The sequence below is a fragment of the Cenococcum geophilum genome (genome assembly GCF_001692895.1).
Source record: "Cenococcum geophilum 1.58 unplaced genomic scaffold K441scaffold_19, whole genome shotgun sequence".
Lineage (NCBI taxonomy): Eukaryota > Fungi > Ascomycota > Dothideomycetes > Gloniales > Gloniaceae > Cenococcum > Cenococcum geophilum.
In genome coordinates, this window is record NW_027137577.1 from 778,533 (window position 1) to 801,212 (window position 22,680).

Consider the following 22,680-nt stretch of genomic DNA (forward strand, 5'->3'; position numbering starts at 1 on the left):
TAAAAGGCGAGATATAATAAAAACAGCCTATTTAAGAATAAGACGAATAGTGTTATTAATGGAAGGATAAGGAAGAAATAATAACTTATAAATAGAAAGAAATTAAAATAAAAGACGTTATTATTAAGGCCTATTTAGGTAAATGGGAATAATAGTTAGTTAACGCGTCGCACTAGATAACCTCTAGATCTATTTATAATAAATTCCCAAAATTAGAGAGGTAAATCCCACTAAATTTTTATTATTATTATTAAAATCCTATTATAAAAACACTATAAGGAGCTAGGGTAGGAGAAGAGCAGAGGAATAAAAGATAAAGTAAAGTTCCGCGCTAGTAAAGAGCTGGCGATAAGTTGTATTATAGAGTACCTTTCTACTAAGGGTTTCCCTAGTGGTTTTAGCCGGAACTCTATAAAAGCTTAGTAGAGGTAAAGTTTTAGAGGACTAAAACCCTAAAAGGGGAGGTAATTATAACGGAATCCCCTAAGAGGTATATATCCGATAAGACGGTAGGAGGTTTTATCTATATCCTATCTATATTCTAAAAGACACAGTTAAATAGGTTAGGGGCGAAAGGTTTTATTAGCGTTTTAGAAGAAATATATAGGAAGCTAGTTCCCCTCTAGAGAAGAATTAGCAATTAGTCTCTAAATAGAAGTGGTTAGAAGTATTTAATAATAATTCATTGCTTAACGTCTAATTCGGATCCCTATTAGGCCCACGCGGACTACTCCTTATTTACATATGGGGAGAAAACTCTATTTAAGAAAAATGAGAAAACCCCGTGATCTATCTCCCCGCCTTTTAGGACTCGCCTACTTAGCGCCTGTGAGTCGCCTATGGTGCTCTACTACCTTACTGTTTAACCTCCTTAGGAACCACTACTGCCGTAATAAGCCTACGGATGCGCTAGTATTATAAACTATTACTCTACTACTGTAGAGTTACTAGGGGGCACCTGCTGCTTGCCCCCTTGCCTTTTATTACTATTTCCCTTATAACCCAGAACTAATTTAGCACATTTTAACTAATAAGCTACTAGGTAACCGCCTTAAGGCCTTTTTATATTAAGAGCAGTGTATTATAGTTCTCTGTACTAGCTGCTAAGAGTATTATTTCTTAATTAGTGCGTAGGGGGCATAGCAGTATTACGTGTTTTGGTGTCTATCTTAGCCAGCCATATTTGCATCTTAGGCTACCTACTAGGATACCCACCCAGTAAAGCCAATCTTTTAGTCCTATTATTCCTGTTCTTAAGAGTATTACTATTATATTTTCTGCCTTTGTTAGGCCTTCTTAGAGCCCTTAGGTATTTACCCCCTATAGCGTTAACTATGCTATGGCTTAGGTTCGTCTTGCCTAAGTTAGCCTCTATACCTTTAACTCCCATTCGCCTTTTTAGTGTTAGTCCAACCAGTATTATATTGCGGTAGATGGTTTCCTAGCGTTCTTATATATTCTACTTTAGCTCCTTTCTTTGTCTTGCTGTTATCTTTACTAACCTCTTATACGTCTCCCTTCCTCCTCTATATAGGCCTGGGCCCTAAAGCGGTACTATTCTTCTTTTGCTTTCTTTACCTGTTTCTCTAATATCTCTTCCCTACTTTAGGGTTATTGGTTTATTCTCCTATGGGGCACCCTAGGGTCCCTCTATAGTTTACTTAGGCGTGTCTTAATATACTTTATAACATTAGAGTTACGTTTATTTTATATCCTTTATATTATAGCGGCTTTAATATATAACTATAGGGGGGGAATATTAGATTCCTTCTTAAGCAGTACNATNGCCGTTNGCTTNTACCNNCCTNTAATNCTCTANAGGTAGGCTATTTAGACCTTTTAAAGTGGTTTAAGGAGTAATTTAGGGGGGCCCTTTTTAGTTTCTCTAATGGCCCAAATACTGGATCTATATGTCATGGTTGGCCGGACGACTGCTATATATAGTAGGCGTGACCTCTAGAAGTATGGACTCTATGTAGAATTAACAATCCTAAATAAAGTAATGAACTATACTTGGCCTTTACGGGCCGCTTACGCCGCATATGCGCTTTACTAGAGCTTGCTGTCTACCTATACTCCTAATACCCTTAGGCCCTAAACTGGTTAACCCCTAAAGCCTTAGATGCGAATTATATGCTAGAGATCTGTAGATTAGTTACGTTTTCTTATAAAATGGATTAGCTGGTATTTCTCTAGTGAGAATTAAACTCTATAACGTTTTGCCTATTCTATATAAGTGTTATAGGCTTTCTCTAGTGTTCTGTAATTCTCTACGGCTGTTAGCCCGTATGTGATTAGGTTTGTGTTATTAACGAAGCCTATCCCCTAGGTTGCCCCTTTCTTAAAGAAGTTAAGCAGGTTGCTTATAAAGAAAAGAAAGAGTATAGGTAAGAGGGGTGATTTTTGTAGTATTCCTGTTGTAACTGTAATGGGGGGGCTCTAGTACCCGCTAAAGACCAGTGATGTTTCTTTCTGGCCTATAAACCCTTGGATAAATTGTATAATCCATTCTAGGAAGCCCTTTACCCTAAGGATATATAGGAGACGCTCGTAGGGTATATTGTTATAGGCACCACTAATGTCTAGGCTAAGCATTAATACTATAAAGTCCTTTCGCATCGCCCATGCAGATTTAATGGTGGCAGTGAGTAGCGTAAGTGCTGATAGTGTTGAGCGGTTCTTTCTTGCCCCTATTTGGCTTTGTGGTAGTAGGGCGTGTTCCTCTACCGTGTCTGCTATGCGTTCCGCTATTACCCTTTCTAAGATCTTGCTAAGGGTGTTTTCTAAGGCAATAGGGCGGTAGCTTCCTGGGATTAAGTAATCTGCTTTGCCTTCTTTTCGTAGGATAACTGTCGTTATAGATCTTCCGAGTTGCGGGTAGTAGCCTATAGTAAAGTATGCTCTAGCTACATCTACAAGCCAAGGTGCTATAAGTGGCCTATAGGTTTTTAGGGCCTTATTTGGACAGGTAGTTATATAGTAGAGTTTAACGTGCCTGCTTATCTAGGCCTCTACCCCAGTTTTCTAGTATTTATCCTAAACCTAGGCCTAAAGGCCTAGGGGCTTTCTATAAGCAGTTGGCTGCCACTACCTTAACGGGGGGTTTCGCCAGTTCTTTTAGATATCTTATAATAGGTTAGCCCAAGTACTAGTCTGCCCCCCCGCAGTCTATATAAGAGTCTCCTCCTAGAGTTAGTACGCTTTTGTACGGCTTAGGAGCCTTCTATAGCCTCTAGTTTCACACCTTTTCTATTATTTCCGCTAGTATAGGCATAAGCTGCCTTTTCCAGGGGTTGCAACTCCCGTCTTATGTGCCTATTAGCGTAATCCTATAAAGGTGTCGTGGCTGCATCCTACAATATAGAAGCCTTGGGTACCTTCTATAGTTAAGGCCTAGACTAAAAAAGCCTCCCCTGCCTAAGTAACTCCTATTTACTCCTTAAGCGTATCTCACTGGCGTACTACCCTAGAGGCGAACGGTTCTGTCTATTAATATACTAATACGCGCATCCGTTTTCTCGAGCCACGTAGTAGTCTCTCTAGCTAGGGCATAATCCTACCTACCTATTAGGTGCACTAGGGGTCAGAGCCTAGCTAAGGGGTAAGGTCCCTAGAGCTAGCAGTGGCTACTACGCACTACGCCCTATGGGAGGCTAGTAGAAGTATAAGGGCGCAATACCCTATACTACTACTAGTTCCCGTTTTGCGTTGCCTATAAAAGTCTTTTTATAATAGGCCGACCGTGTCTTATAGGAGGGGGGCTATAGAGACGCTAGGTCCCGCACTAGGCGACCTACTCCCCCCCCTCCTACTAACTAAGCTTATGTCCCCTCTTTTTATAAGCTATGCCTATATCTCTAACTATCAAGTCCTCAACCAACTGGCCTGTGTTTCCCCTATAGCCTCCCCTATATATATACATTAGGTCGCGTGTACTATGCCTATTAAGACCCTCCTATAAGTTGCCTTATATATATACGCATTAGGTTACATACATTACGCCTATTAAGACCCTCCTATAAGTCGCCTATAAGTTAACTATAAGTCAACTATGAGTCGACTAAGTCGTACGCCATGGGGCCGTTAAAGCTAGCCTATATTTCCGCTGCCTAGAGCTTTGCCCGTGTTTCTACCTCGTTAAGCCGTCTGGTTGCCGTTGTGTTGCCATCGCGTTGCCGTCGCGTCACTGTCGCTGTACTAGGTCGCGCGCACTATACCTATTAAGACCCTCTTCTAAGTCACCTAGGTGTAACCGGATACTAGATAGACCCTCATAGAGGGGCCTTAATAAGTTCTTTAGGTAGGGCCTTAATAAGTTCTTCGCGGTAGCCTTAGGGCCTTAATAAGTTTTATATAAAGTATCTGCGACGTGTTAACCTTAACAAGTTCTTATAAAAAGAGGATCCCTACGCCCTTATCGCGTATACTTTATAATCTCAGAGCTAGTGCAAGCCTAAGGGTGTCCTGTTATACGCCTAGGACGCATCCACATTAACTAGCTGGATAAGGCCAGTTTCGGGCCTAGCTGCGAGCCAGGTAGTTATATATCGGGCGGTTTTCGTATCCCAGTTTCCCTTAATGGGCCTCCCTAGATAGTAGAATAGGAGCTCCAAGCGGAGGCAGTGAGGCTCCTGGTGTTGTTAAGGGCGATGCTTTGCACGCGTCGCGGGCTCATCACCATAGAGTTGAACGACAGCGCTGCACGCGCTGCGACGGCTCTCTACCATCGCCTCTGCACTTGGCCATTAAGAGGAATAGGATTCCAGATGATGTTTCCACCCGCGGCGACGTGGACGCGTGCAGTAGGGCTTCGCGGGCGGTTAGAAGTATTTATCCTTTAATACGTAAAACTTATTCTACCTTTAATTTACCTTTAACTTACCTTCTACTTACCGGTAACACTGTTAATTAGATAATTATACGTTTTAGTTAAGCTGGCCTCTTACACTTCTTTAGTATATAGGAATTAAAGTTATCCGTCTTATTTTCGGCCGCTGCTTACTTATAGAGTTTCTCTAACTTCTAACTTACTAATGCTTTTATATAACTTTATATTGTCTTAATAATAATTTTATACTTTAACTTTAAGTGGTTTTAAAGGTTAGTCGTTAATATTGCACTATACGCGTAGTATTTATAGTAGATATATTTCCGTTTTTTTAAGTTATATATTAGCTCTCCTTTATCTAGTTTACAAGAGTGCTTATAAATTAGAGATCTTTTCTAACTAGCCTATTTTACGCTAAAAGTATTAATTATACTTATAAGAAGGGAGGAGTCTACTTTAGAAGCTATAGTTTATATAATACTTTATTAAAAGTAGAAAAAAATTTCTAAGTGGGGTATGCTAAGAAATTATTGAAATAAAAGCGATAAATACCGATAAGCGAAAATTATGATAATTTATCTGTTAGGTGACGACAGGGACGAAACGTATATATATTAGTTACCGAGCCCGTCGAACCATTCGGTTCGACACTGTACCTTTTTGGCCAGTTGCGTTCGTTTGGCTCGGTGGGCGATCGTCACATTATCGATCTTATTAGATAAGATTTTATTTTTGCCTACCCTGGGGAATAGATATAACATCGTTTGTTGTATATAAGGTATATGCCAGAATTATAGGCTCGATTATATTGGCGCTCAGGTCATCTAAAACGTGGTCTACGGATAATATTTAGCATATTAAAAATGCGCTTATATATTTGCGAAAGTTAAACAAGATTCTAATAATACAGAACTCAAAATTAGCTAAGTTTAGCGCAAATTTTGTATATCGGCTGTACCAATTTAGCTGAACTCTATCCACTAGTGTTATTAAAGCTTCAATTATCTCTAAAAAGCGCAATAAGTTTAGGAGCTTGGGTAAAGATTTTCTAGTCGGTTGGCGGGAGCCGTCAAAGGTGCGTCTAAGAAGCTTGGAGGCGGCGTAATATGCTAATATTTTTCTTAAGGAGGCTGCGCAGTAGACATAACCGTGTATCGTGCATGGGAAGGTCCGCATCGTGAAGTTAAGCGGTGGTAGTCGCGAGAACTGGTTAAGGTTCCGCAGGCTTCAATTAACTCAGCAACTGCGCCACGCTAAACAGCCAAGCAGCACGCAATAGCGTTGATGAGGACTGCGGCAGTGCTTCACCGCCACCACGCCAGACTTAAGAGTGTTAGTTCCTACGCTAACCAGTTACCCGTTTACTCTATATTCTTAATCTAGAAAAGTACACCCTTAACGTATATATGTATGTATATATATTCTATTATAGCCATACACTATATAGGGTATAGGCCGTTATAGAGCGCTAACTAAATACTTCCTGCCATTAATATGCTTGCTCTAGTTTAGAAGCCAACTATAAGAACTATATATTTATTACCTAATGCTATACTTAACTAAGGAATAAATAAAGGAAAGTAATGTGTTACTATTGAAGAAAGTCGGAGTTTAGAGGTAAGCCTAAGTAAGTAGTTTTTGATGCCTCGTGTCTGTAGGGCTATTCTAGCGTTATACGCTTCTTAATTGGTGATGTACCAGTGGAGGTATGTATAGAGGAGGCTCGTGGTATATTTAGTTAGATAATTAGAGGAGGAATTCTTAAGAGTCTTTGCTTATTAATGTCGGCTTCTATACTCTCTATATCTTATACGCTTAGGTATAAACGTCCGGTCTCCTTTATAAATTTAATTATAGCTTTAACTATACTAATATCTAGCTTCTAGCGCTTAATTGGGCTGTTAATATTCCTGCCTTCTTCTTGTCTGCGTAAGTAGCCTCCTAATGTATATAATAGATCCCCAAATCGATCTCTATATTACTCTCTTAGTTTAATCCTTTGCTACGCCTACCTCCTATAAAAGAAGAGGAAGTACTATATTAACTCTGTAAGCCTATAGTCGCATAACGCCGTCTCTAATATATTAATTTTATAGAGATATTCCTTTAAAAATGACTTACCGGTCTATAGCTGCGTAAGGATGGCAGCTTCTAAGCTAATTAGCTGCTAGTATAATCCTACAGCCTTTCTAAGGTAGAGTGCTGCGTTAATCTTCCTTATAAACTTGCCCGTATTAGATTTTCCTAATAGAAGCGGTTCTATTATTATCTCGGCTCTTTTTAATGCTTACGTTACAAGGTACTATAGGAGGCCGTCTCTCTATAGTAGCTCCTCGCTCTCTAGTCTTATTACTACTTTAGTAAGCTTATTAGCCTTCTTGTTTCCTATAAATCCTAAATAGCCTAGAATCCAGTATAGCGTAATATTATTCAGCTAAAGCTTCTTTAAGATCTCTACAACTATTTCCTAGCAGGCTTTAGCCCTTTAGCTCTATACTAATAGCAACGCTAATTATAAGTCGAAGAATATTCTTATACTAGATGCAGGTATTAGAAAACCTACTTAGTTAATAGCCGTATATATAGGGTCTTACGGCCAGTTAGCTGCCTCGCTAATTACTAGAAGCTCTATAAGGTAGGCGTTAGCCTAATTAGAGCTCGCCACCATTTTCGAAAGCGTTGCTTTAGATGGCGTAGTATATATACTAACTCCTGCCCTACTATTACGCACTAATATATTAATGTATATATTAACCTGCCCTAGCTTATAGTCTTTAATAATAGCTTAAGTATAATCTTCGTCCTTATATATTACCACGTTAGGCTTAGCCACCTACGGCAGGCATATATACGGTTTAACCTCCAGCACTCCATTTACCTAGATATCCTCGTATATCTCTACTATCCTTTAGAGCGGCAATCGGTGCCATCTATAGAGCCTCTATCTTCAAATCATCTAATAAGGATATAATTTGCCTAGTTTATAGATTAACACCTAGAACGCAATAGCCTAGTTACGCAGCCTTTACTTAAGAGGGAGTAAGCCAGCTTTTACTTTTGCTATTAGCAGGGCAACGGAGCGGAACCCCCTAATAATAGCTTATGCCGTAATCCTCTACGCCTACTAGAGGAGCTATATTAACTCTTATATCGTAAGCGGGTACTATATTAGTAACGCGTAATCTACTACTAGTAGGACCGAGCTCTTAGCTAGCTGCTTAACGCTCTTAAACTATAGTCCCTTTAATCTACGCAACGCTAGCGCCACCTTAGTAGCTTTACCTGCCTTATCCGCCAAGTACGCCTTAAACTATAGCTCCTTATTAAGGATTACCCTAAGGATTTTAACTTCCTAAGTTAGGGGGATCCCTTTTCCTTTAAATTAGAGCGGCGTGGTAGTATCCTTACCTGCTTCTTTATATCTAGTAAGGTAGATAAATAACGTTTTCTTTACTTTAAATTGGGCTCTACTAGTCCTCTCCCATTTCTTAAGCATCGGTATAATCTCGCCCTAGATAATCTACGTGTTTTCCTCCGCCGTAGGGCCTATAACCTATGCCAAGTAGTTGTTAATAAAGGCCATAGAGCTGCTATTTCTGGGTGCGCTTTATATAAAATCCGCGTTAAAGAATAAAAAGAGTATTAGGGCTAGTACTAATCCCTACGGGAGACCCGCCTATAGGAGCGCCTGTACCTCTAATATATATCCGTTAACTAGAATATAGGCTTAATAGTTTATATAAAAGTCCTATACCTATTATATAATCGTCTAAGGTATCTAACGCTGCCGTAATCTCCTAATTTCTGGCTCTATAGCCACATTATTATACGCACCCTTAATATTAAATAATACTAGAGATAGCGTTTTCTTTCCTCTTTATACTTTAAATACGTCCTTATAGAGATATAATAGTATATATGTTGTTAACCTTTACTTCCTAGCTCCGAAGTGCGTCTTAGGTAGTAGGCTATATTCCTCTACTAAGTATAATATCCTCTCCGCTACTAGTAATTTGAGTGCTTTTCCTAGCGTTAAGAGGAGGGAGATCGGCCTATAGTTATTTACTACCGTATAGTCCCCCTACTTCGGCTTCTATAGCGGTATAATCTTTACTACCTTCTATTCCTAGGGTACCTTTCCTATCTTAAGTAATTTGGTAAAGAAAGTGGTAATCTTACTACTTAGTACGGGCTATAGCTCTCGCCACACCCTAGCTAGTAGGCCGTCCCTTCTAGAAGCCTTATCTAGGCTAGCCCTAAACACAGCTACCTTAACCTTATATTTAGCGATAGGCTCCTATAGTAATTAGTTATAGCTAGTTATAGCTTCCTCCTCTTATTTGCACGGCGGCGGGACCGGAAAGAATGCCTAGAGTAGTTCTCTTATAATATTATAGTTCTCTGTAATAACTTCTCCCTATCCTCTATCCTTCTTAATTAGCGGTATTTTAGTAAACGCGGATATAGCCTATAGATTAAGGTATTTTAACGCTTTTTATATATTATTACTATTACTAAGGAATTCGTCCTAATAGAGCTTCCTATATTGCCGAATAGTTCTATAGAAGAACTTCTTTACTTTTACTACGACATTATATAGCTTAGGGTTGTCTCTTTCTTACCTCCGCATTACGCTATTCCTATTCCTCTAGTATATATATAACTTCCTTAGCGTTATAAGGTCTTTATTCCACCATCTTTTTATATATAGTAATAGTCTGGCCTGTTAGCAGTATGCTTTAAGGGCTTTATTAACCTACCTATTAAGGTAGTTAACTATTTCATTTATATCTTTTATAGGGAATCCCATCTCTTTCTATTGCTCTACGTCTTCTTATATCTTATCCTAGTTTGTATTTTTAATAAGCAGCCTCTCCTAGCTCTTCTACATACCTATATTAACCCAGAAGCTAGTATAGATAGCTCTATAGTTTAATCCGTACTTATATTTCTAGATAGCGTACTTTACTAGTTCACTCGCTAGGCCCGGGGTTGCAAGTATAAGGTTAATTATTAATATTCGCCCTACGTCACTTTTAAACGTAGGTATTCCTACTAAAAGTAGGCTCTGGAGTAACCGGTCCGCTATAAAGTTAATAATTAGTACGCTTTCTTCCTACGTTAATATAGTACTGATATAACTTCCTCCCTATAGCAGATTGTGCCGATTAAAGTTACCTATAATTACTACCTTGGTATATAGGTCGCGTAATAGTTTACCCTAAATTAGCCTATTAATTATCTCTAGTCTACTAAAGAGCTCCTTTAGGTTCTCTTCCTTAGTTCTCCTTAAACATCTATCTAGAATGTATACTAATATAATTATAAGTCTCCTTTAGCCAACGTGCGCTACTACCGCTGTAATATCTGCTAAATCTACCTATAGCTATGTAGCTGCTAGCTCTTTAGATGCCTAAATATATAACCTAACTAGGGGATACCGCTGCTGCCTGCCTATTAGGACGAACCTTATCTACTAGGGATTTAAGCCAGCTAGTACTACTTCCCTATCTAAAAAAAAGTAGTAAGGCTCTTAGCCTAAAATAAAGTGGAAGTCTACTAGCGCTTCGTTATTATATAGCGCATACTACGCCTCCCTATACTTCTTTATATTCGCCTAGAAGATCCAAAGTTCTCTATTTATAGCACTATCGTATAAAAATCCTGTCTATCTCTTTCCTATATACTAGGCATTTATAGTATAAGGCTTAGTAAGGACCCTAGCAGTTTACGTAGTATAGATTTACCGTCTTATACCGGAGATAGCCTTCCCGCCTATATATTTCGCACGTATTAGGTTATATATAGTCTCTAGCCCTATATCTAAACCTTTTGTATTTATAGCATACTATAGGGGTACGTTACTCCTTAAATGGTAATATAATAATTGCGCCTCCCCTAAATAATACATTATCCGACGTAAGTAGCTTCTCTATATCCTCCTTTATTACTACTTTAATAATCACTAATACGTGCTAGCCGCGCGGCCTTAGTTGTCCTAGCTATCTCATTATATATACCTCTACCCCATTCTCTACCCTAAAGCGCTCTATAGCTAACTTACTTACTTTTCCGCTATTAATATCTATCGCTAAAGGTACTTTAACCTAGTCCGCCTTAACCGTATACTACTTAGGTCTAATAAGCCTTGCCCTAGAGATATGCGGTTTAAGCTATTAAGTAGTTGTCTACCTAAATATAGCTTTTTTATCTTTTTCTACCGAGAATCTAATAATGCTTGCGCTATTGCTTATTCGCTATACGCGGAAGTCCTTAAGTATAGCTCCCGTAAGCCCCTTAATATCCTTTATACCTTACGCAATAGTTTACTTTACTGCTTTAGTAGTAGCTACTCTTTCTATTACCTCTAAACCTACTCGGCTAATGTCTATTACTAGCTGCTAATTAGGTTCCTTAGGGTTCCTAGCGCTTATTATTTATAGTAAGGTTATCTCTAACCTTGCCGTGCCTCTACTAGCCGCTACTAATACCTATAATTGTATTAGAGCTAAGGGAGTGTTTAGTTGCGCTTATAAGGACTAGATAGCCTTTTAGAGTTTAGCGTTTTACTTTTTAAGGCTTTACTATTCCAATTTAATGTCTATAAGGTTATTTCTAATACTCTTAATAATGCTATTCTGGTTTATAATAATATTGCTTTACTATACTATAGTTTCTTTAAGGCTTTTAATAAGTTAATAAAATTTATTATAATTAATACCTCCTCCTTTACGTTTGGGTAAGGTAGAGACTCTTACTATAGGGAATAGAGGCAGTATATACTATATAGCTTATAGTCTGGTTTATAGTGCGGTTATCTGCTGTTTAAACTATACTAATATTTGGGCTCGTGTCCTTAGCGACTGCTGGGCCTCTTACACCTTCGCGCTTAGTTTCTTTGTACGTCTTAGTGGAGCTGCTGGTAGGTCTAGAGGTGGTGTTGCTAATACGCGTTTAGGGGTTGAAGCAGCCATCGGGGCTCTGGGGCTTCGTTCGGTGGGCCGCAGGGGCCGCCTTATAGCGGGAACTAGCTAAACGAAAGACTAGGATTCGATTAAAAGAATGTCCGAGATGAATATCCTCCTCTTTCAAAAGTTTCCTCGCCACCTTACAGTATTCTTCGCAATCCGCGTCGTACACCCTTAACAACCCTGTGGCTGGAGCGGGTCGGCCGCCCTCCCTGCTTGTGGTGGCAAATTTTTACTACAGACCGCTTTCATTTGCCGTCACATATCACACGTAAGCATGCTTGAATTCATCCTCGTCAGCATTTACTAGCATGCATTCTGCATGGCGAAGTAGTATTCAAGTCCATCTCCAAGTCATTGCATCATCACTTAATTAGAGATTCAAGCGATGACTCTTCGCTAGGATCGGCCGTCTTGTTCAGCAGCGTCAGAGAAGATGATCGGCATTGGTGCCGGAACTGGAAGAGTGTAGATATGTGAAGTTCGTCGCTCGAGATCCTGAAGTTTTGCTTCGAGAACAACATCATCCTTTGTCGCTTACTGTCGCACACGTCCCATAAGCTCCAGCTCTGTGATGTCGAAGTCTTTGGCCTTGAAGACTGCATACGGCGAACAGGTTGAAAAGCTGTATCGAGGAGGCGCGAATACAGTCAGCAAGCAGCATTTCACATATCTTTATAGCCGTGCGCGTGAACAGGCGCTTACTTCTCGAAACATCAAGTCCGGCTGGTCCAAGACAGGTTTATATCCGTTCAGCCCACACAGAGTTTTCAAAGATATCCAGAAGCCACTAGCCGAACTGCGCGTTCCAAAGCACAATGAAACGACTGTAGAACCGTGTCCTCATAGCCAGATACTCCAAACTCCGGTGACAGCAGAGGATCTTACCATGCTGCGCAGCCAGATCGAGCAGGATGCTCACTTACTCGACGGTCCAAGTCGACATCGTATGCAGAAATTAGCCAACGCCGCCAAAAAATCCTTCGCTGAGTGTGCTCTTCTTCTCGAATGAAAGCAATTGTCGCAAGTTAGTCAGGTCTACTAAGGTCGGCGAGGCGAAAGTTGTCGAGGCTCAAGCGAAGCGTGATGCGAAGGAAGCAACCGCGCGGAATGGAGGGCAATGCAAGGGCAGGACCAGGCGAGCGACTTCCTCGTCGCTGCAGCCGCTGCAAGGAGACAGGGTATAACTCACGTACGTGCAAAAAGGATGCTGTAGATGCAGTACAATAGTATCTGATCGTTGATTTAATATAATTGTTGTGTTGTTGAGCCGTACGCGCGCAGAAAGTCGCGGAGAGTTGGTGTGTGCCCACTCGCTTATCAAGGACGTTAAACAATGAGCTTGATACCTGAAAGAGTTGGAGTCTTTTGGGTCTCAGATAGCAACAGAACATCAGCACTTGGCCAGGAGGTATCATAGAATCTTACAGCTAGACTGCCGAATCATTCCCTGTCTGAAACGAGCGAATCACTCATACCATTCATACCATCGAATCTTTCTCCTCCAGTCCTGCCTCCTTCTGCCTGCGGTTCCACCATTCCCACACCCACCATGCGAACAGCGTTGCCATCGTCAGCGGTGCCGTCAACGCTAAGTATATCCATAGGGTAGGTTTAGTGGAAACATCCAGCACGCCGTTCGAATTCGCCTTAGTCACATTTACATAGTCCATGCCCAAGAACGTCTACCGGTGTCAGCATTGATTGGGCAAAGTTGAGCGGAAGGGTCCTGACCGCGACAAAAGTAGCAGGCAAATATATAAGCGTCACCAGCGCGATTGCCTTCACTGTTCTTGCTTCCCGATTCGCTTGTAGAGCTAGCTTTCGCATGTTCTTAGCTTCGTTGGCTGCGTGGTGTGATGAACGGAGGGCTATGCAGTCACGTATCTAATACTCGTTAGCAGCCATTGCTGTCCCTACTCATATCTAGTCCTCTTACTGCTTCTGTGATCCGCGTTAACCTGGCCTGGATAAGGTCCAAGTGTCGAACAATCATGTCGAGTTGTCGCTTCACATCCTCAACCGTTGAATCCAAAAGATCGTACTGTTCGTCATGGGCGCCATTCTCGAGACCTCTTCGCTTCTCCGACTCCTTGAATAACGAGTCTAGTATGCGGATGTTGCTTTGTAGCACGTGAGTGGCCCGCATCAACAAATCGTGGTACGTTTGCGTCGCTTGCAGAGTCTTGAAGTTCGCTTCTCCGAGGCTTTGCATAAATGGGTTTGTGAAAGTGGCTGATTTATCCTACCTCTCGTAAGTCATCTGCCTGCTTCAATACTTGAGGGTAGCTTACAATGTCCCAAACTGCCAGATCCAAGAACTTCGCATACTCTGCCCAACCATCGATAAGAGTACTCACTGCCAAAACCGCGAAGTTGGTCCAATGGGGCGGATACCCTGAACTTCCATGAAACAGTTCCTGAATCCTTTTCTTCACCACTGCAGATGCCCGTAATAGCACGACAGACTCCCTGTTTAGATTCGCATCAAAATTCTGATAGAGTAACTGCTGTCGGATACTCCACGGAACGGCACTGGACTTATTTCCATTCAGCTCAACGTACTTCGGCAGCATGCATAACTCAAAAGCCGAATTTCCGGAGCTAGGGTCGATCGACCTGCGAGCGTGGAAATCACTTCTTCCCTCGGAAACTGGTGCATCTCCACCTGCGAATGCCGGAAGAGCGTAGCCGAGTTGCGGAAATGCGTTGATGCGGTCAAGCAGTACATTCATGCCTTCTTCTGTGGTGTCGAGACAGGCTTTTGTGTTTGCTTGGTCGACCAGACTGTGATGTTAGGAACGTATAGAGGTCGTGCAGAGAGAAACTTACAAAAGATGTGTAGTTGGGGTTAGTGAAGGCTTGTCTGTGTGCCAGATGTCTCTAGATCTTGGTCAGTAATCAGCCTCACACAATGAAGCCAACTCTAATCTTACAGATACGAACTCAGCTCATCGAGAGAGAAAATTGGACACGGCTTTAGTTTCTCTGGATCCAAAGGTCAGCGAGCTGTATTCTGAATAGCCTCTCCTCACGCACCTTTCTCACCCCACCGACAAGCCAACACTTCCACCGTCTCATCCTGCCTGAACAACTGCTTCCGAACTGCTGCAATCCCCCTCCTTATGCCCTCATAATTATATATGTTGATTAGATTCCGCGATCTCCCATTTGCAGCCTTGTGACACGGCCATAGCGATGTGATGGATTTCGTGGGTGATGGTACACCCATTCTCGATTAGTTATACTAGGAGCTCATGGTGGTGGATCCATGGTGCAGCATATGGTGTTGTCATATGATATCGCACTAGGATGTGCAAGGACAAAGGGAGGTCAAAACGAGGTTAGGTATACAAAATTGTTGAGAGTTGTTGTTCGTCGTTTTTTCTTGGGGGGTCTACCCCGCAGATATGAAGTACACAGCTTGATTATTAATACAGATGTTCCCAACCATGCTGGCCGTGCGACATATGACAACCGGTGAGAAGGCAAGTGAGGCTGGTGTTCCTCACGAGCCTCAGGCGGGGAAGAACGCATTTCCGGCGTACCGGTTACGGGATAGGCGGACTGCGCAAGGATGCCCCGAGATGTTTTCAATGTAGGCAGAGTCACTCGGGTTATGGTCTAAGCAGCTTCGTTCAGGTTCAAGGAACGGACGTCATGAAGTCTGCCTATGGTATACGATGAATGCACGGATGTGAGGTAACGTTACAAGCAAAGAGTGTTTACACAATCCACGAAAGCCAAAGCCAAAGCCGCCAACAACCAAACCAAAACTCCTACCTCGCCTAGCGATACACTCGCATACTTAAAATATTCTCCTGAACCCCCCTCCTCCCATCATTCAACCGATACAACTCCTTCTTCTCCTCCTGCCTCTTCATCAGCCTACCAATCGCTCAGCCAACTACACTCCAGGCAGCAGACTCACCTCCGTGATCACAGCCGGCGCCCAGACGCGAAAAGCACCTGTGTTATCGGTCTGCATAAGTCAGCCTTGCATAGCCACAGCCACATGCGAATCGGATTAGGGCATGCATATCGCGTAGGCTGAATCGTAGCGGGTTAGTGGGGGAGGGGAAGAAAGAAACGGCGGACTGACTCTTATCTCCCAAGGTTTCGGCTGCTCAGTAGTTGCTGGGAAGCGCCGTCGCAATAGCGCTTCTAGGTCGTCTTGGTGGCAGTAATTCGTTATATCAGATATTATAAAAGGACCGTATCCGTAAGCGCTGCTCGCAGCCATCGTCTTAATCCTCTGAAATCGCGACGTGAAAAAGCAAAGATAGCCGATACCGATACGGTCGTAAAGAAGCGCAGCGGGAGCGGATGACGGAATTTGAGCGATTGGGAGGCCGCACGGCAACTAATTCTTAAGCCTTGGTATCAGCCTAGGCGAAATCGCGTGCTTTTATGAGTTGCGCAATGCGTGCGGCTCGGACGCATTATGAGTTGGCATGACCTAAGACTTTACGGGTTGCGCGCAGGCTGCGGCTAAATCGCGTGGGGAAGCTGGCTTGCAGCCTCTGCTTGTTGCACGCAGCTCGCTTCCGAGGTGCAGCTGAAGGCTGCCTATTAAATCGCAATATTGAGGCTTGTTAGTTCGATTAATTGTTTCCAAATGTGTTACCTTACTACAATGGATTGTGCAACGTCACAGCTTGTTGGAACTTTTCTGGAATATGTCATGGACATTCTGGTTAGGCAAGTCAACGGCGCCAACTCCATTTTTTTTATTTTTTTTATATCCATTGTATTGTACTACGTACAATACTGCGCGTGCAGCCTCTGGGCTATGGCGCTATCCCTTAACCCGCTGATTCGGGCGCCATGTTATCGATAAGGCTCGGCCAATAGGAGGCTCTAATTTCACCCTTCGTGATGAGAACTACAGTAGTAGGAAGCTGTTCGAAATGCTTATAATTAGCTATCTAGGTCTAGTCCTTGGAGTTGAGTTTTGCTAGATGCGTGTTCCAACAAGCTGAGCGCGTGCAGAATGGAATTCTACAGACTATACAACCAAAGGTTGTCCTTAAGGCCCTCGTCCTACGCTTCCAGCCTTGACTATCCTCTCTTGCCTTCCTTGTGGTGTTGATAGATAGATCTGCAAGTGCTTTTCGACCTCCACGACGTGGTGTAGGTGTAGGCCGCCTTGCCTCTGCACAGGCTGCACAAGAGACCTGCTTCTCAAATAGCTTTCCAAGCCTATGCTCCTTGACCGGCTGCCATACTATGTCCATTATTCCTTTTATTTTCGTCGTAGTAGGTCGCTTGCGGATGCGAATAGATAGATGGAAGAGGGCATCTCGTAGGTTACGGCGGAATTGAGCATGAGAATATCGTCATAGAGTTCGCTCGCCAACCATCCTATAGGTAGACAGCTGATAACAATTGCCGACTACTATATCTAATAGGAAAGAGAATAGAGGCTTCCATGTCTTCCTGTGAGTCCTCTCAATGTTATAGTAAGACTTTAATTAGTCGGCTACGTCAACGCCGCACATAAAGAGGTTATACTCATCTATGAAGTCTGGAATTTCTAGCCAAGCTCGAGGCTCGTTGCCAAACATCTTAACTGTCTGCCTATAGCCTGTAGCTGTTATAGCAGGCCGCTTGCGGTACTTTGCGATGTAGTTCTGACCTAGTAATGTATGACGTCAGCGACTCTACAACACGGTGTTGAGGTAGTTCGACTTACCATCGTGGACTATAGACAGGAAAAGAACCATTATAGCGTCCTTCCAAGCAAACTCCATTACCTTATGATTTTTAGATAACTCTCCATAGAGCGTACCCCAAGGAATCTGCTTATCATGGCTTAATTTAAGGTCCGAGAGCAAGGTAGAGAATTGCTCTGCCGGCACCTTAATTTTAGCCTTAGTCGTCCTCTGTGAGCCTACATTATGCTCAATAGCCACGTCCTTAATACTGTGTTCCTCCTCGCCCATTTCCTCTCGCTTTATACGTGTAGTCCTTACAGTTCCTGCCGCTCCAATACCAAGAGATCGTAGTCGTTCAAATAGCTTTATGCTGCTGAAGAGATTGTCTAGCCAGACAATGTGCTTATCAGGCGGATATAAGCATTCATTAGTGCCCGGGCGACACTGTATAAGGAGGTCAAGGACAACAGCTTGAGTCTTTATAAAGCCCTCATCAAGGAAGGATTCATCTAGATCTACTGGCCCTTTGTTATCGCCTTTAGCATGCCATAGCCAGTCAAGAACATAGCCCTAATTTGCTAAGACCCATATCTTAAAGCCCTCAGGCGTAGGCTTCGTAGGTATATTAACAATCTCAGACGCTCTGCCCATGAACCTCTATATAGTCTCATCAACAGCTAGGTGCGAGCCTAGGCGCCAGAACTGCCGGCAGCGGACTCGTAGATACTCAGAGAGCTCATCTACACGGTCAAATATACTGTGGAAACCGTCCTCAGGCATAGGACTGCACCGAATATAGCGCTCTAGCTGCTCAAACCGGTTCTTCAATATATAGCCGGTCACCTTATGAGCGGCTCCCTTCAATATAGGCCCCCAGTAGTCCTCTACTGCTAGCTCTATCGTAATTCCCATATGAATAATGACTCCAAAATATGCATAGAGCTCCTGCCTACACGTAGGCAGCCAAGGCCGTGCTCTACCCTTAGGTGCATCCTCCTCCGACACAGAATTTGCTGCTACATAAGTGTTTGTCCACTCCGCTATCTTATCCAGCATCTCGTCAGTAAAGAACAGGCTAAATAGAGCCATAGGATCGCGGCGGTCGGTGCCAGGGGGGACAGCAGCTTCGCCGGGGTCGTAATAGTCGTTGATTTGTAGAGGCTCGAAGGGAGGGAGAGCCCACGGCTCTGGGGGTGGCGTTTTGGAGGTTTTCGTGCGAAGATCCTTCCATTTCACATAGTCGATGTCATTTGATGCTCGAGGCATTCTGTAGCATTGGTTTGGGCCCAGGGAACTAGCTAATTCATTTGTTTACATGCTCTGCTGATGCCTCGCGTATAGCTCAGCACGGTGTTCCTGCACGGGCCTGAAAACTGGCCCGAGCGTTGCACCTCAGCGGGTTAAGGGATAGTTCTATATACGTGAATCCTTTCTAGGCAGCTTAACATGTACTAGTAGCTATGTCCTAGTAGTTTATAAACCTCTAGACTAGAGGTTTACCGCTCCCTAGTAAAATACTAGGTTACGACAACTATTAGGTAGTATTAAAACAGTAGAAAAACGGTAAAAGAAACGGTAAAAGAATCCTAACGCCTGCCCCTGTACATTTTATAGTTTATTTCTGTCCTTTTGCTCACTACTGTCTATTTACTAGAAGTCTAGTAGGAGTTACCTCCTTCTAAAGCTTCTGCTTCCATTAGCCACTTTCTAGTAGCTATTTTTGTCTTACTTAGGAATAGGAAAAGCGCCCTTCTTCCTTTCTCTGTACAAAAGAGCTTCTCTAGGGAGAGAGAAGAGCTTAGTTGTCTTTGCATTTCTTTTCTCTCTTCCCAGTATAGTCTGCATTCTAGTAATAGGTGCTTAGGAGTCTGTATAGCTCTACAGTCCTTAAAGCATCTACCTTCTTTATCCTTCCCTATTGTCTTAGAGAAGGATTTAAAGGCGCCAACTCCATCGACGGAAAGGGTATCAACAGTCTTACAAGAAAACTTGTAATGATGCGAGGGAGGTCATCGCCTGAGACGAAGAATCGCTCTCCGCATCCCACTCCAAACCCAGTAAAAGCCGGTTCTGATCATACCCTTGCCCTTCACCACATACTCGTCCAAGTGCAAATCGGGGTAGTGATGCTCCTTTGGTCCTCCAAACAACCAATACAACACATTCCTGCCCTGATTTTTCTGTGGAAAGTTATAATCATTGTAGTAGAGATATCCATCCCTCGCATGCCGATGCGCTACACCGGGTGCATAAGCTTTACAGAAATCACACTGGCGCATGATATTCCGGTTATCATCATCACCGTGTCGCCGTCTGTGCATATTCACGCCGGCCATGGAGGCGCCATTGGAATTTTCGCTCGCGATGAAGATGAGGTAGTAGACGACCGAGAAGCCGAGGAGGCCGAAGGTTATGACTGGGAACCACCATCCTTTGACCGAGCGCTGGGAGCCGTCGGCGTTTTTGTAGGGCCCAAGTGCGGAGAGAACGAGGATGACTATGCTGCCCGCGGCGTAGAGCCAACCAAGGGCGAATTGGGAAACGCTGGGATTAAGCCAGCGGGGTGGCGGGCTGGGGTTCCAGCCGCGTGCGTCGGGTAGGTCGTATTCTACTCTAGAGAGTACCGGGAAGAAGAGGCCTATGGCAACTATGAAGTCGTTGTTAGCAAAGTTGGAAGTAAAGAAGATGCGGCGAAACTGACCTCCCCATATCGCATGACCATAGGTCAGAAGCAGACCGGAGAATGAGATGGCCTCCGTAACTACCGGAATCGCGGATGACACGCAGATGTAGAAGACGCATGCAACCCAATGGAGTGCGATGCCACCTTGAGGTGCGCCCGTTCGCAGCACGGGGGCTGGTTCATCGTCATCAGCCGGATGTGGCATGAGGTGTTGCAACTCCATCGCGTCCGTTGGGTCCTTGACTCTAACTGGTGCGGATGTGCGCCAGAAGGTCGACCATGGAAGGATGTTGCTCCATGCGATGGTTTGTTTAACTTCTGCAGTGAGCTTCGAGCAACAGCTTGTGTGAAGGCCGACGTACCTCGAACGCATGTGTATGTGACACTAATCATGCTGCCAACTGCGGAGAAGGCAGCCAATACATTCCATACTGTCTGTGCGCGCTCGCTATTCCCAAAGAACTGTGGATTTGTCAGCGATACCCCTAATGTATACAGTCTTTCTTACCAGAGGAACGTATTGTAGCTCAAGCTTGCCATCAGGACCCCATGGAACAGCATAGCACTATAATTAGTTAGTCGCCAAGCAAGCATCGAAGAGGAAGGTCACATACGTAGACAATGTTGATCAGCATGTACAAGATCCCCACGATCCAAACACCTCGAATGAAGCCTTTCCTCAAGGTCTTAAGATCTGGAATTTCGCCAGCGACCTAATGCAGCAAATCAGTAATTGTGAAATTGTGCACGTAAGAGTAGCATCAAGCCTACCAGAGTCGCATTCTCCCACCCCTGGTAGGCATACAACACCTGGAGGAGAGCAATAGCAGAATTCGATTGGGCTGATTTGAATTTCCAGTTGATGTCATGTGCAGGGCCTTTGCCAGCTTTGACGCCACCTGCGATGAAAATGATGATCATCAGTCCAATCTTTAGCCAGGCTAAGTACCGATTCAGCTTGCGGCCGGTAGCAGTCGAGAAGTACAACAGCAGACATATGAGGCTCATAATGACGACTGCGATGAGCCTCATCACGCGCTGATCGGGGATATCATCGCTCTTGGTTGCTGCCATGATGACCTGGCGTGCGAATTGCATGGAATTGGTCGCTGTTGTGTAGAGACAAACGAAGTATAGTGAATAGCAGGTGTATGTTAGTAAAATTGGGCGAGGGAGGATTTTATCGAGCTGCAGATGGGTTAGGTGCTAAATATCTTCAATATTCTGACGATGTCTTACATAGACTAGCTCTCCGCCAGTGTAGGGGAGTTTTCTTGAAAACTCCAGATAGACCGTCATGCTAGCAAAGCTATTAGAGGAGAGGCATCGCGATCATCACCCAGCCGGAGCTTACCTCAAGAGCGTGTATACCAACCCAGCAGCCCAGAGCCATAGCGCATTACTTTTCTTGCCTGTGTATGACAAGATCACGGGCGGTCCAGTAAAGATACCGGTGCCGATCATTTTGTTGATGATGAGCGCGGACACATCCCACCACGTGAGCTTGCGATGGACCTCAATCTTGACCAACCGCGTCGCTGTAATTGGTGACGGAGGAGCATCATCGTCTCCATCTCCAGAAGGCGGAGGTCGGTCCGACCTCAAGGTTAGTATTGATAGGGCTGAACGACTGGAGTGATGAGACTGTGCTGGCGAAGGTGGGCGAACAGGTGCCATGACCAGCCTGATGCGGTATTGTGATTCAAGGTAATCAGGAGTTTAGGATGATTTCTCTGAAGCTTCCTCGGTCAGGAACTAAGGCATGTCGGACATTGAAAAGGAAGGCTCGACAGGAAGGAAGAAGGCTGGAGTACGGCCGCGGCTCTGCTCGAAGGGCCTCGTATCAGCTATCAGCCTGCTGCGCATGTGTGACGCTGGAGCATGGCGCCCAATATTATGGTGTGGGTGGGGATTGGCGAACTATCGTCTCGTCCAAACGAAACAGGGCGAGGCAACGGGGCGCAGGGCACACCTAGGGGTAGTACGTATGGCGTATGATGATCAGTCAATAGGAGGGCTTTTCTACCGACGAGGTGAAACGAAGGTGATTAGCCCCTTTTTGGGTCTAGCGCATGACGAAATTTTCTGACATACAGTAAAATCTCTTTAGTACGATACCGTTTGTTCGGCCGAGCATATCGTAATACCAATAGGTAGGGGAAAAAAGAGTAATATATCTAAAAAGGCTTAGGATGTCTACCTCGCGGGCTAAATAAGGCCCTCTCCCATATAAATTCTCTACTGGTTATATCGATATTAGTAGTAGGTACTTAACGATATTGCCAAAAGTCAGATTATCGTAATATTACACCAAAAAAGGCTTGATCAAAGGGTGTAGATCGTAATGTAGACGTTATCGTTATACACCCCATATCGTATTAAGGAGATTTTACTGTACTAGATTACCCGGCAGCGGCCTGCCTTCTGCCTCGTTGCCTCCTGCTTCTGGCCCGCTGTCGCGCTCGTGGCAGTGCGGCAACGCAATAATTGTCGCTGAAATGGGCACAGCCCTCGCCCTTCCTTGGTGGGCTGCTTGGCGGCTTT

The 22,680-nt window shown here is 43.7% G+C and overlaps 3 protein-coding genes across 3 annotated transcripts; 1 reads left to right on the forward strand and 2 right to left on the reverse strand.

The window, feature by feature from the left end:
- Positions 1 to 11,905: 11,905 nt before the first annotated feature.
- Positions 11,906 to 12,816, forward strand: K441DRAFT_90724 (uncharacterized protein). Its single transcript, XM_067654528.1, has 2 exons — positions 11,906 to 12,067; positions 12,200 to 12,816. Exon 2 carries the CDS (start codon positions 12,371 to 12,373, stop codon positions 12,806 to 12,808), a length of 438 nt encoding a protein of 145 aa, XP_067504379.1. The 5' UTR covers positions 11,906 to 12,067; positions 12,200 to 12,370; the 3' UTR covers positions 12,809 to 12,816.
- Positions 12,817 to 12,958: 142 nt separating this feature from the next.
- K441DRAFT_659318 (uncharacterized protein) lies at positions 12,959 to 15,228 on the reverse strand. Its single transcript, XM_067648507.1, has 7 exons — positions 14,836 to 15,228; positions 14,733 to 14,784; positions 14,629 to 14,679; positions 14,091 to 14,583; positions 13,736 to 14,041; positions 13,531 to 13,683; positions 12,959 to 13,481 (listed from the first exon to the last, which is right to left on the reverse strand). The coding sequence occupies exons 1-7, from the start codon at positions 15,026 to 15,028 to the stop codon at positions 13,278 to 13,280; spliced, it is 1,452 nt and encodes a 483-aa protein (XP_067504380.1). The 5' UTR covers positions 15,029 to 15,228; the 3' UTR covers positions 12,959 to 13,277.
- Positions 15,229 to 19,364: 4,136 nt separating this feature from the next.
- K441DRAFT_90733 (uncharacterized protein) lies at positions 19,365 to 21,899 on the reverse strand. The gene is made up of 8 exons (XM_067654529.1): positions 21,491 to 21,899; positions 21,376 to 21,436; positions 20,908 to 21,324; positions 20,751 to 20,849; positions 20,645 to 20,701; positions 20,499 to 20,598; positions 20,155 to 20,451; positions 19,365 to 20,100 (listed from the first exon to the last, which is right to left on the reverse strand). The coding sequence occupies exons 1-8, from the start codon at positions 21,811 to 21,813 to the stop codon at positions 19,463 to 19,465; spliced, it is 1,992 nt and encodes a 663-aa protein (XP_067504381.1). The 5' UTR covers positions 21,814 to 21,899; the 3' UTR covers positions 19,365 to 19,462.
- Between the last annotated feature and the right edge of the window lie 781 nt (positions 21,900 to 22,680).

Coding starts and splice junctions, on each gene's coding strand:
- K441DRAFT_659318 (XM_067648507.1), bottom strand. CDS start 15,028: ATGGGTGTACCATCACCCACGAAATCCATCACATCGCTATGGCCGTGT. Junction 14,042..14,090: donor ATCTGGCAGTTTGGGACATT/GTAAGCTACCCT, acceptor TACGAGAGGTAG/GATAAATCAGCCACTTTCAC. Junction 13,482..13,530: donor TGCCTGCTACTTTTGTCGCG/GTCAGGACCCTT, acceptor TGACACCGGTAG/ACGTTCTTGGGCATGGACTA.
- K441DRAFT_90724 (XM_067654528.1), top strand. CDS start 12,371: ATGTCGAAGTCTTTGGCCTTGAAGACTGCATACGGCGAACAGGTTGAA.
- K441DRAFT_90733 (XM_067654529.1), bottom strand. CDS start 21,813: ATGGCACCTGTTCGCCCACCTTCGCCAGCACAGTCTCATCACTCCAGT. Junction 21,437..21,490: donor TTGGTATACACGCTCTTGAG/GTAAGCTCCGGC, acceptor TAGCTTTGCTAG/CATGACGGTCTATCTGGAGT. Junction 20,101..20,154: donor TGGTCATGCGATATGGGGAG/GTCAGTTTCGCC, acceptor ACGACTTCATAG/TTGCCATAGGCCTCTTCTTC.